At 42.8% G+C, this 13,414-nt stretch overlaps 1 protein-coding gene and 1 long non-coding RNA gene across 3 annotated transcripts; one reads left to right on the plus strand and one right to left on the minus strand.

Annotated features, from left to right (window-relative positions):
- Positions 1 to 381: 381 nt before the first annotated feature.
- LOC125756878 (uncharacterized) lies at positions 382 to 1,619 on the plus strand. Of its 2 annotated transcripts, none has more exons than XR_007414825.1 (4): positions 382 to 705; positions 813 to 1,030; positions 1,095 to 1,311; positions 1,460 to 1,619. It is a non-coding gene; the product is annotated as an uncharacterized LOC125756878 (long non-coding RNA). The 2 variants fall into 2 exon arrangements; XR_007414826.1 differs by having other exon boundaries at positions 1,201 to 1,311.
- A 2,692-nt stretch (positions 1,620 to 4,311) lies between these two features.
- LOC119379099 (exosome complex component CSL4) lies at positions 4,312 to 13,321 on the minus strand. Its single transcript, XM_037648281.2, has 7 exons — positions 13,187 to 13,321; positions 12,839 to 12,957; positions 12,188 to 12,348; positions 12,060 to 12,093; positions 8,363 to 8,413; positions 8,202 to 8,283; positions 4,312 to 4,447 (listed from the first exon to the last, which is right to left on the minus strand). Exons 1-7 carry the CDS (start codon positions 13,200 to 13,202, stop codon positions 4,350 to 4,352), a joined length of 561 nt encoding a protein of 186 aa, XP_037504209.1. The 5' UTR covers positions 13,203 to 13,321; the 3' UTR covers positions 4,312 to 4,349.
- Positions 13,322 to 13,414: the final 93 nt, after the last annotated feature.

Below are 13,414 nucleotides of genomic sequence, written 5' to 3' on the forward strand. Positions count from 1 at the left end.
TTCAAAATATCATCTATGCCCAAATAAACACCAAATTAGCGTAAAAATACGATAATTTCTACGGTCATAAGCTATACGTCGCTTGCAGAGCCAGAATTCGATAGTCCGCACACACTGAAGAGTTTTAAAATTTCTACTTGATACTCAGTTTATGGTTTTCATGTTAATTTGTTTTAATGTTAGAGTACCAACAATATTTTGTGTTAACAACGAAAACGGTTCAATTCAAATTCGATCCACTTCTTGCACGCATTAGCGCTGCCCTAAAATGTTCAGGCATGTGCTTCAGTCGAAATTTCCCGCTCCTTTTTTTTCTCACCCGAAAGAGCTGATATAAGCAACACGTGCGTTCCTCCGAAAAAAAAAAAAAGTGGTGAGATCTCTCTCCCAGAAAGAATGACAAGGCCTGAAAGGAGGAACGGTATGTGCCGGTCTCCGTCGTGTTAAGAGGGAGGCGGGGCGTGCAGCGGGGCTACCATAGCGGGGCGCCGGACCCCGCACCTCTCGCGTTTTCTTTTTTTTTCTTTGTCACAGCGCTGGGGAGGGGAGCAAGCTCCATGCGTCAGTTCCCGCCAAATTGTAGCTCTTTCGAGCGAGGACGTGCTGAAACACACTGCACAGAGACGGGCAAGCACTCAGAGGCATTTCGTTTGCCTTGATCCTGGAGGCGGCCTTCTCCCATTGCCGAGGATTTGAAGCGAACTCGTAAGTGGCATTTTATTTCCTCGCTGTATCGCATGGTGAGTTTTGTCTAGCGACAAAATCAAATTTTATTTGCACAATTGATGCGTCAATCTGGTCGTCTCTTCTAGCTGGCAGATCAGAAATGTTCAGGCGAACGGCGGTTATATTTGTCCGTGGACCCAAGACTTCGTTGACGGGCAAATATGTCAGATTTTCTTGTTTTTTATTTGTGGCATCTTATTGTAAGACCGTGACATATTTTGCCGTTTTCTCTAGGGAACCCTGCAACAAGGACTGTAGTGTGAATAGCGTGCTGCGCTGCTCTCGCCAACTGAAAAGAACTCTGGTAAGATGCATGCTTGGTTACGAAAGTCTCACGCAATCGCTTTTCACATTGAATTTGGTCGCAGGTGTGCTGTAAATGCCTACTGCACAATATATGTGACTGGCCCGCGGCCGCTTTGAAGGTAAGATTGTGTTCTCATTAATCTATTTATTGTACCATTTGTTTTCCAGTGACATAGCCAACAACGAAAACCTCGATCCATCCTCTCTCCACATATTATCTAGTCTGTGCGCTGTGGAGCTTGAAGCACTTCTCGGAATTTCAGCACACTCGCATTTATTGTAAGTGCAGTGTTTTTCTTATTTGTGCAGCGACAAAATTATTTTGTTTAGTTGTGTGAATAGAGTTTCTAGACGCGACATGTCTGTGCAACTGGTCAAGTAAATAGTCTACCTTTCTCACAGTATTATTCATTGTTGTTTCTTTCAGTTTTTCCCGACAGAAGAAAAATGCAAGTCTAACATCTCGACGGTAAAACGTCGCATCTGCGCACAGGGCCAAGAGCACGAGAAGTGGCCGAAAGAAGGGAGCCGATCCAACAGGAATGCCGTCCGTCTTTATATTTATATATGTCAGCGTTATCATGCCGTGATCACATGGACTGTAAGGTTGCGTTGCACAAGGGCTGATGCAAACACTCCGTGCGAACAATGTTGCATGGAAAATTAGTGCATCTATACAATTGCAAAATAAAGATCTAAAGAGAGAAAACTTATATTCACGTCTTTCTTTGCAGACCGTTAGAGGCGTTTAATTCCGTCTTACATGTGCACTCTGCCCGTAATTAATTCAGATAGAGTTAAACGCCTCTATAAACTGCCCGTTCACATTAAATACGACACGCATCAACACACCAGAAAAACAATTGATGCGTTTTGTTAGAACACGCACAAAAAATAAGAAAAAAAAAAAGCAGAGCAATACTAGCGAGAAACGTCCGCAACCGACCCACGGCCGTCGGTAAATCGACGCTTATGTAAGGTCGGGCATTAGTCAACCCGCGAGCGGCATGCACTCGGCCTCGTCGGCCACAGTGGACGGGCCTACATTGGGTGCCGACGCAGGCCCACATGAGGCCAATGTCAATCCCCGAGACCGGCCCTACATCGGGTGCCAAGGTTGGGCCAACGACAGTGCAGTTGGCCAGCGACGTCAGGCCGACATTTTGCCAAGGATAAAATGTTGCTTGGGAGACCACAGCCCAATGAAGGCTTGTAAGGCAAACGTGCAGGTACTGTTCCGCAGCTGGAAATGAGGTGCGCACAACGTTCCTCTGCACAACAACGGAAGTGCTCCTCTGCACCACTTGTTTCGGCCGTTTCATCCCAATTACTTGGTGATGTCGTCGCATGATGGTACCCATGGGCGTGCGCAGGGTTCCCCTTCAGGGGGGGGGGGAAGGTTCGTCGCAGCACCCCCCCTCCCAATTATGTCAATGTATGGCGCTGACATTGCGCCCCCCTCTTAGGTGGATAGGGGGGCGCAATGTCTCTGTGCGCACGCCTATGATGGTACCTTCTTGAGTCAGTGGCAGTGGCGTAGCCAGGGGGGGGGGGACACCGGGCCCGTGCCCCCCCCGAAATGTTTTTTTGCCATGGCATACAGAGCTCAAAATGACACTCGATCACATTGGCCTGCCCGACCCCCACTTCAGGTCAAGGAGGTGTCCCCCCTGAAAAAAATTTCTGGCTACGCCCCTGGTCAGTGGGACATATATGTCCCACTTTTTTCTAACGAAGTACTGGCCTGATTTTGATAAAATTTGTTTTATACTATTTCTTCGTAGTTTATATGTGTATACCACAGCAGGTATTTATAAAATCGTGTCAAAAATATAGCTGAACCTACAAAGGGTTAAGTGGAGCACCACGTGGTGTAAATTACGTCTCAATGTGGACCAAAATGATGATTTTCTCAAATCCGCGATTTTGTTCTCGTAATATATAAACTTCAGTGGTCTGAAAATATTTTTGACGCAAAACACACCTTCTGTATAGTAAGTATTCACTACTCAGATATTCATACAGAGCACAATATTACAATGGAAAAAATGCAAACATACAACACTTTGGCGAAATGTCTGGAGGCGTAGGCAGAAAAATTGCAGTAATATTATTCAGCTTCAGATACCTTACACAAACGCCCTTGTTTATTAAGTAAGCTAAATTTGGTACTGAAATGAGAAATTATACTTTCAGAATAAATTTTCTGAGAAGCATCACTCAGACGAGATTCTTCAAAATTCGGAAGGCTCCCATGCGACCGAAAAACTTTTTCTCTCCTAAATGTTGTAGCACTTCACTGATTTCAATGCACCAAATAAGCACGATTTTTTTTTTTTCAGATACATTTGCAATGGTCGTCAAAATGGCTGGCACGTTTGGAGTGAAATGACCTGACTTTTATTTAATATGTGCCGAAAAACTCAAAGGAAGCTCCCATATGAATCAGCTATCCTAAAACAAAGCAATGCCATTAACCCTTCCATCATATAAGAATGCACACACATGTTCCAAACGTACTACGCCTACAAAAGAGAAATAACAAATATAAGGCTAACCAGAGAAGCATCACATATGCATTAATAAATACACTATTGTACACATGCACACAAATGACACATTGTTAAAAGCAAACACTTTCAAGTTGAGTTTGCAACAAAATTAAAAAGCAAATAAACTGTTGCTTTGCACAAGAAAATCCTGTAGAGCAGTCACTGCCTGCCTCTGTTCAGCAAGGTATGGCCATAAAAATGTATTGTACTTGCATACTCAACATAGGTTAAGTATGCTCAATGATTTGATGCACTCATAATTACTTTAAAATTTTGTTGCAGGAAATTTATGGCAGAGGCAAAACAAAGTGGAATCCATTTATGTTATTCACAAGTTTAGCAAGCTTACAGATACGACAATGAAACCACAGCAGATAGAGTGGCTGCTGCTTCAACTAGCCCCAGAAAATTAGAAACATGTTTCTCATTGTGACCCATTGTTGCACATCAGTTCGACAAAGAAGTGATCAGCACTTGTTCAGACATTTTTTTCCATTTTTATATGGCTCTTTGTGAAGAGGTGGTAAAATCGTAAAATCGTGTTTCTATGTGGTTGCAAACAGGCCCGAAACTGCCCATCCAGCTAACAGCCTGCCTTAAAATGTTTCTACATAATGTAGAAACACGGCATGACTATGTCAATGGAGGTAAATCGACAGGTATGATGGAGTGCAAGCAGAAGTAAATCAGCCTGTACAATGGAGTGCTACAGGTATTGCCTCAAACATTTTTAATCCCTTTGTACAAAGATAAGCTCCCTTCAGCCTAAGTGGCTGGAGCCAACTTGGCCACTTTTCTCAGTTCTTTGACACTAGACACTGGGCACTGCATGGCTGTCCAGCTGACGGGCACCATTGGAACACCTGGGCGGAGATAAGCAGATCTTGGTAAAGTGGCATTATGCTCATACCCATATTTGATAATGCTCCATGCCATTCCACGTCAAGAAAGCATATGGCAGCACCACTTCTTGGCTGAAGTCATCAGTGGACTTCAATGGCAATTTATGGCGATTCCAGTGTAAAAATTTCATAAGCAGATTTCATAAGCAGATGCTCTCGGTGTCTACTCAAATGCATATGAGTGAAACTGCATTTCTCCAGCAACACCTTATCGTAGGAATAACCAAGGGGTGTTACTTGAATGCAGCGCCTACTCTGGTCAAAAGCCGGCACATTGCACCATTTGGTGGAGTCACAGAAGAGCTATGAGCTCACTTGCTAATGCTTACTTCCACTGATTATCAGTGCTTCAACTTATGCTGCTGCCTGCACAAGCCCCAGCCCAAAATTAATAGGAGTTGCAAAGCTTTTGTTTAGAAAGCTTAAGGTGATAATTCTGGAACAGTTTTTGATTAAACTAGCCCTATATATGCCCCAATTCGATACATCGCAAACGTCGCACCCAGTGGCTTCAATAAACAACCAAGACTACAAACAAGAACGCACAAATGTCAAAACAGGAGGTTTGGCGGAGATCATTAACGACTACATGAAACATGCTAGTGACTGCACTTTCAATGAAATTACTGTGCAACAAGTTTCTTGAGGACAGGCAAAAGCTGACAACCATGCTCACAGAAACATACTTGCTGTCAATATCCTGCAACAGTAAATAAATAAAATTTACAATGCAAAGCTTGCACATGAGGAAGCATTCAGGAGATGAAGTGTACATACAGACAGGCTGCAAAGCAGGAGGCCCTCGCAACAACTCTGGCCACAGGGAATTGTTCAGGCCAGCTTAAAGAAATTCTGTTCAATAATTTCACCGGTGTTCACTGACTCATGGTGTCACCAGAAGTCAACTGCAACTCAACGGCAGTAAACAAAACAAAAACCTAAAGCTTTTGTGCACAAAAGCAGAAAAGTAAGGCTGTATTCTTGTCCAGACATGCACTTCATGTTATGACTTTTCTTCAATGCACAGGTTCAACTACCAAATGTACAAGCTACAATAGAAAGATCCCCCCCCCCCATTCCAAATCCCGTTTTTCTCCCAGCTATGCCAATGGCGAGAAACTACAAGCATCACACATCATGAGTGATAATGTGCCCCAGAAGTTCATCAACACGTCTAAGCAAGGGAATCAAGATATGTACTTTGACTTTCAAACCTAACTACGTATTTGTCACAAGAATATAAAGGCATGAGGAGAATTTAAAAAACGCGGGTACCTGAGGCATTCAAACTGAAGTCACACTGAAGTCTTTCTTCAGTAGATGAGTTGTTCTTTGACAAACAGAAGTTGACTCTATCCAGGATGAATAGTGCAATGTACTGGCCTCGTCATGAGTGCGCACAACTCGGTGTTTCAATATTTCACCGACAGCCGTATTAATAGGGATATAAGGGTGACGACGTGGAACACACCAATAGTGGGACGCCAAAAAATCAGCCAATCAATTCTCACCCAGGCTTGAGGCTCTTTACTGCTCAGCCAAATGCAACAGCAATGAAGGTGACAATTTCTACAACTCTTACATAAGGGCAACAAAGTTGAGCATTAGAGTGCCAATGACATCTCACTGCATTCCAATGCTCTGTGCACCAACTGCCTGTTATACAGCAAATGCGCTATGTGGTAAGTGGCTCTACAGAATGATCGTAGAAATGAAGACCTGAAATATCGATATTTTGCTTAAAACAAACATTAAAATTAAGTTTTGATAACACCCACACCCATATATAGAATGTACTTTGTCATACATTTACTTGAGCCAGCTCACAACAAATTAAGGCTTAACTTGGACCAAAGTTGACACTTAAGCATTTTCAAGAAGTGCACATAATCCTGATGTAAAAATACTTGCTTGTAGACACAGCACACCAGAATAACATAACTGACTCATACACACTCTGAAACCTTTACGCCAGCTAAGGTACTTTACTTTCTTCTTCCTTTTCTTTGCGCCAGTTTTGCACGCCTCTTTAATCTGTCGTTGAACAGGGAATGTGGCTGGCGCCAAAGTTACAAGTGGACTTGTCAGGGCAGTAACTACCTTGTGTACGCCTTGCTCAAAGTGCACAGAAAAAACACGCTGCTAAGGAAGGCAATTGCTGCCTTGACGAAGACAAGTCCACTTGTCGAAACATTGGCTACAGCAACACTGTCTGTGCAATGATTCATCATCACTTCAAGCATTCATCTTCCCCTGAAAATCTGTCTTGTGTGGATCTTTAATCTATCGGAAGAGGACACTACATGCTAAAGCTGTAGTGCAATGAAAATTACATTTTCCCAACAACCATTTTGTAGTGCTATGCACTTTTTTGTGTGTCACAAGTCTACTCAGTGCCTCCCTAGTTCCACTAGGAAGTCCACACACGACCTCAAGTCCTCAACGGAATCCATCACCTGGCTAAGCTGTCAGTACAGAGTCAGCTGGAATGTATCCACCAGAACATAACAGCTCTTCAATAACAGCCACCTTCACGGTGAATAGATGATCAAGAACTTGCTCTATTCGAGTTTCTATTTGCAAGAGCACTTAAATAGCCATTAGCTGATGAGAGTGGGCACTGCAAGGCTAGATGAAGCATTTCGTACTGCTGTGCTTTTAAGTATGGATTGTACAGTGAAATGCCACAACAAATGCTTCTACTACAAAATAGCCTGAACAACAAAGCATGCCATACGGCCTGGCCGGATTACTAGCTTGCCGATGGATTCTGAACGTCAGTACAGTAAGACCACTACAGCAAATCTGCCTGTTTAATGAAGCAATTCATACATTCCCAACCACTGAATTGTTGTTTTATAACGGATATGCTTAGCCACACATGTAATGTGCAGCAGCCAAAAGAAATGGAGCAATGGCACTGCAACGTCATTCTACGCTTTTAGGAACTACAAAAACAAAAAGGTCAAATAAAAATGGATGAAAAATTGGCAAAACGCTCCACGTTCTGTGGTGCAGCACTGTAGTTCAACAGGGGACGTATGTATCTATCATTCCTCACTCCCTGACCTAGTACCGTGGCACATCAGGAACCCTGACATTATCAGGTAGTAGTGGTTTCACAATCTGTAAATCATACTACTGTGCAGAAGAAAATTGTACACTTTTTTTCGCCAAGTGCTATTTGAATCTGCTGTGAATAAATGTTTTTTCTCTCAGTATGCTTGTCTGCTTTATTAGGGTAATTAAAGTGTGCAACGCATATAACAAAGTGACACATATAACAAAATTATTGCAGTCACATGCGCTTGGTTATACAGGCATTTTACAGCGTTTTGAGTGCGTTGCTATGAAATTGCTTTGTAAACTCTTTACAAGTTCACAAATCAATAAGCTAACATAGTGCCTCAGTTGAGGTATCAAAATTTGTTTGCTGAATAAATTGTAAAATAGAACATATCCAAATTAATTTCAATTGCGTTGGACGAGTACAATAAGAAAAACACTTTGCGCTATGCAATCAACACAGCATTTTGTTTGGATTGCTCAGTGGCATATAAGTCATACTAAACTGTGGTCAAGCAAGGAATGTTTCAACCTGGAGCAAACATATATAATTAGCACCTGTAGAGATAATAACAGTTTCGTAACAGGCAGCAAAGCTGTGCTGAAATCTTTTCTCTTTCAGTCCTTCTGTTGACCGTTTTCAACTTACCCAAGGGGCCCAAAGCCACGACAACTCCAAGCTTATTCTCGGCAGTCGACAAGTAGTAAGAAAGTGCATCGCCAAGAGATATCTTTTATGAAGTCAAGGATAATAATGTGTTGCACACATATTCCACCACCACAGCCTCAGCTTTACCAATGAAAGGATACTACTCTGGCCAGGACAATGTCTCCTGTCCGAAAACATTTGTGTATCTCGACCTGAAATAATAAAAATATTAGTCTAGGTCAAACACCCCATTCTATACTCAAAGGTAATATGCTACAAAAGACAAACTATTCGGTTACTAGCTGCAATAACTACAGAGAACTGGCTAAAGTAGACTGATGACCCAGTTATGAACTAAGCGAGATGAATGAAGGAGTTATTTAAGGGGCCCCTGAAGCATCTCTAAAACTTTTTACAGATTTCAAATAAGTACATGGATAATGTGAAGCATGCCATGACGATAATCTCTGGCAAATGTGGAAACACTGTCAAGTGCTTGGTTGAAGAGGGACGACAGTGATAATTTGATCAGAGCCGGCTGTGTTTTTCGAGAAAGGAAGGGAGGGGGCTTGCTCATTGTGTGCCATTGCCTCTTTGAAGAAGCTTCCATTCAGTTGGTGTTTTAAGAAGGGTCATTTGAGGCAGACAATGGAGGAGCCTTTCTTCTGGTTGGTTGACGTGACCCATAGCTAAATTCGTACCGATCCCGGACCAGAACAAGTTTTTCATCAACTAAGAAGCTTTTCTTTCTAGAAAATATGCATGAATTTCCTTCTAGCTTTGTGCTAATGACAAGTGGATGGTGATTTTCTCTTACATTACCCGTCGTCCACCATACGGGATGCCACAGAACTGATTTGTCGTATACGTATGCCAATTTGTGACACTCTGTCAGTGTCTTTGTTCAAAAAAGCGTAAAAGGTGAGATTTTATCGATAGATGCTGATGCATCTTGAATGGTCGCTGCCTGTTATATTTGCTTGTGGCTTATTTGTGCCTTCAGTCTGTATGCAACATCAATTATTTGTTGGCAGCATGTTTGAGGGCACTAATGTCGCTACATGCAAGCATCTTGCCAGGTGGCAAGATGCTTGCATGTTTTCTCATTTTCTAGTTTAATCGGCATGGAAATGCACCGATTAAAATGTCCATCCGTCACAAAAGACATCGCTGCTATAAAGAAATAAATTAATAAAATACAATACGCTTTCATTCCAGTGCTTGGGTTTGAACCCAGGCCCTCACTCTCGGAACCACTACACTACGCATTGAAACTTGCCAAATGTGAACATATGTGACCTACATGAATGCGTTGTACTCGCGGCGCAAGAGAAATGTATCAAGATAACACACTCTATGAAGGCTTCATTGAATTTTGTGGAATAAAGGCCCTCTGCAGAACAAGATGTAAAGCCAACATTGAGGACTGTACACATCAGCAAAATTCAAATTTCGTGAAATTTTGATGCCGCATTTCAGGGGTCACAAAATGCCCGTGCCATGAGACAGCATTTGAGACGCTCATGAGTGTTAGAGAGAATAAAGACGCCATGCCGATGCTATCTGAAAATGGCGTTCCAGAGACGGCCGCTATGTACAGTAAAACACAATGCTTGTGCATCACTTATACAACTCCCAAAGGAGATTCTGAGTGAATTTTTTAAAACAACTCACACACTCTCTTTTTAGCCCAAAATCAACCAAAACCACAGTAAATATAGTCATGCAAAGAAACTATTTGGGCATTTAACAAGAGGATCTACGACTTCCCCAAAGTAGATGTTGCATTTATATAGCGATATTTAAAAGGTAGTTAACTGTTATTATCTTAAGTCATAATAAAAACACAGCGAGTTTTTCAACAGTACAGTGAACACTGCTACGTCACTTGCATTCGCATAATGCACATTAGAATTTTTGAAAGCTTGGCCCAACTAAGCTGGAACACCCTGTATGCTCACTGTAAAATAATACACATCAGCCATTATGCAATGAATGCTCGAGCTCAGGGTGGATCAGGGGCCCTTTAAACAGTCAGTGGTTTGATTTTACTATTCTCATGCGCAAACTGGAGAGCTCCTATTAATGTAACAATCTTAGTGGTCTTTGTTGTGAAAAAACCACGAAATATTAGTGAGCAACGCTGCAGCCAACAAACTCTTATGCTCAATTAATCTCTGATTAACATAATCACCTGTCTACCCTAAGTAGAAATGCTCTGTTCTCTTGTTGCATTGTCTCAACTGTAAATGCACACCAAAATACTATCAATGTACACTTTTATACAGACACAAGAACAAAGAAATGCGTCAAATGGTAGAGGTCACGGTGTAAGACAAGAGAGGAGCGCCGACTTAACCGCCGCCCAACGCATTCGCTCGGGACAAATCGTGCCACACAGACGTGGCGGTCTCACTTATTCCTTTGCTCTCTCCCTCCGCTCATCTTCACGCTTTCGCACATGCTTTCTCCTCTCCTTGAATTGATCACAATGCGTAGCACCATCTGTCAAGGCGTATGGAAATTATTCAACACCTGCGCTCATGAGCGCATGCGCTGACCGGCAGAGGATGGCGGCGGGGAGCAGACGACCAAAGGGGTAGGCAAGCAGACGCAGGAACACGGCGAAACGCGACTGTGCGTCGTCGCTATAGCAACGATAGAGAGAACCCCCGCCCGCGGCTCCATTCGAGGGCTGGCACCTCTCCTCCGCTGCATTTTTCCATTCATAGCGCCATCTCACAAACACGCCATGAAGGAGAAACTAACGTTGCACAATGTGTCCCTTGCAGACGAGCGGAGTCGGCGCTCCTGTCTTATCTTACTCCGTGGTTGAGGCTTGGCATATCAATAGTAGTGGAAGCACATGCGCGAGCCAGTCTTCAAGTGATTCATAGCAAGATAGTTACTACGCATGCGTGAGCATGTATGGTTTCCAAACAAACAGCATCGACCACAGACTAGCAGAACAAACAATTTTTTTATTCAACACTCCCCTGCCTTTCCTTTCTCCCTGCAAACTGGTGAGCTTACGATGAGGCGTGACATCCATGCGGCAATTTTTGAAAAGCCTCTGGTGCTCACACACCTTCACTGGAATGTGGAGAGGTGAACACGCTTAGAGCTAGAAAAGCTGTTTGGGTACTAGAGGTTTGGTGTGGAAAATATTCCTGCAGGAAAGCCATTTTACAGATGTTGCAAAGTGTACTCTAGAGGGTGCTCACTATTTTGCAAAGTGTCAACTTCAATAAAGAAGAATTGAGAAATGCCCAAACAGTTACCTCTTGTGCAGACCTGCATGTGATTGACCGTTGGTACTGCTATTCCTGAGCATGTGCAGGTGGTTGCTGCGTCTCTACCCTTATTTTTTGCCTCTACAGTGTGCCACTTCAGTTGATAGTCGGCATTCGTGTTATCTGGTTCTCTGCACTTGTCTCTACCTGCTTGCGTTACACCTTTTCCGGATGAATCCCCACCACGTAGCTCAACTTCCAGTCGTTTTGAACCAGTTATGTTTTGAATTCAATCACATCACTAGCCATCACGTGCTCTACTTGGAAAGCAGGCAAAACCTGCAGGGTGCATGCCTCTTTGACCCGTCAAATGTTTACCAGCAAATTCCAAACCTACCCCATCGTGCTTCTGTTGACAATTCAAATGGCAGCAGCTCACTTATATACTGCAGTCTGCATCTAAAGACAGTTCAATATGTGCGCTGCTGAGCACGTCATGATGCCATTGTGAGCCAAAACCAACAGTTTTTGAAACTGACACATAAATATGCTTAATGTCAAAATCCCCAAGAAGCACCAATAGTGTGGTTCACAAACAAAATGATAGTAAAAAAAAAAAGATTACCGTGTCTTTTTCAAATTCTCGAACATCTTCCTTTCTATAAATGGAGGGGGGAAAAAAGAGAGGATAAAATGACTCACAGAAATAACACTCGTAGCTTGTCAACCTTCCTGAATTCAAAATCGACTTACCGAATAATACCTCTGAAAGGTTCACAGAGCTCACAGTCTTCAATGGCTATAATAGAGCATTTACAGAATCTGTGTGTGACACCTGTGATTTTGACTGTGACAATATTTCCAGGTGCAGGCACATTCTGCCTAGTGCAACGGTGTACTTCAACCAACGTTTTCTGAAATCACAAAGTATGCCATACCATATTAGCTTCAATAATATTTGTTATTAGCTTCACAACCCCATCCCATTTCATCTTTAAATTTGCAGAACACAGATTCAATAGGCATAATTTTTTTTGTATACATTGACGTGCAAGCGTATATTTAGTACACAAGCTCTGGGATTGCACTGTGTTGAGTCGAAGCTTGCTCCGTTCAGTGTATTATGTTTTATACTGAGTGCGCATCCTTTAAGAAGGCACATTGTGCAAATAAAGCACACACACACACTTATATATATATATATATATATATATATATATATATATATATATATATATATATATATATATATATATATATATTCCTTTAGGGAACGTATAGCCAGGCGTTTGCCCGTGATTACGGTAGCGGGCAGGGGGGATCAGGGATCAATACCCGTTGCATTGCGAACTTCCAAGCGTTCCACTAGTGCTCACAAGCATGGACACATCATTGTGCGCTCACCTTGTCTTTTTGACGCACGATTTTGATCAAGCCTGCAAGACTGGAATAAACATAGCCGCTCTGGACATAAGTGCCGTCTCCTCCAAGAAATCGATCACCGGAGGCACAGAGCCTTTGTCCTATAAACGGCAAATCGGACATCACGTGTTTGACACAGACGGTAGAAATAAATGGTCATCGTCACGGGATTCAACTTTAGCGCAGGTTAAAAGTCAGCAGCTAGAACTACGAAAGCAAAACGTGCAACAGGCTAGCCGACGGAAATGCGCGCGCTCGCCTTCTGGCCATTAAAATTACACCTGTCCCTTAGGCTAAATAACCTACTTGAGCGTACACACCATAACTTACCTGGAATGCAATACATACTGCAGCGAAAATTTCAGAGAGGGAACATTCAAACGAGCGTCAGCGCTGCGCCGCAAGCCGCAACAGTCGCACTCGCGGATGACTCGTAGATCACTGGCTTGTCTTGGCTCTGCTCCGTGTGTCTTGTGGATTGCATTATTATATAAAGGCGCCACAGCACGACGGCCCTGCAGCCTGTATATCAATAATTAACGCTATAAAGAAAATAAA

The sequence above is a fragment of the Rhipicephalus sanguineus genome, chromosome 1, assembly GCF_013339695.2.
Source record: "Rhipicephalus sanguineus isolate Rsan-2018 chromosome 1, BIME_Rsan_1.4, whole genome shotgun sequence".
NCBI classification, from domain to species: domain Eukaryota; kingdom Metazoa; phylum Arthropoda; class Arachnida; order Ixodida; family Ixodidae; genus Rhipicephalus; species Rhipicephalus sanguineus.

Coding starts and splice junctions, on each gene's coding strand:
- LOC119379099 (XM_037648281.2), bottom strand. Junction 12,349..12,838: donor TCGTGCGTCAAAAAGACAAG/GTGAGCGCACAA, acceptor TTGTGATTTCAG/AAAACGTTGGTTGAAGTACA. Junction 8,284..8,362: donor ACATTGTCCTGGCCAGAGTA/GTATCCTTTCAT, acceptor ACTTCATAAAAG/ATATCTCTTGGCGATGCACT.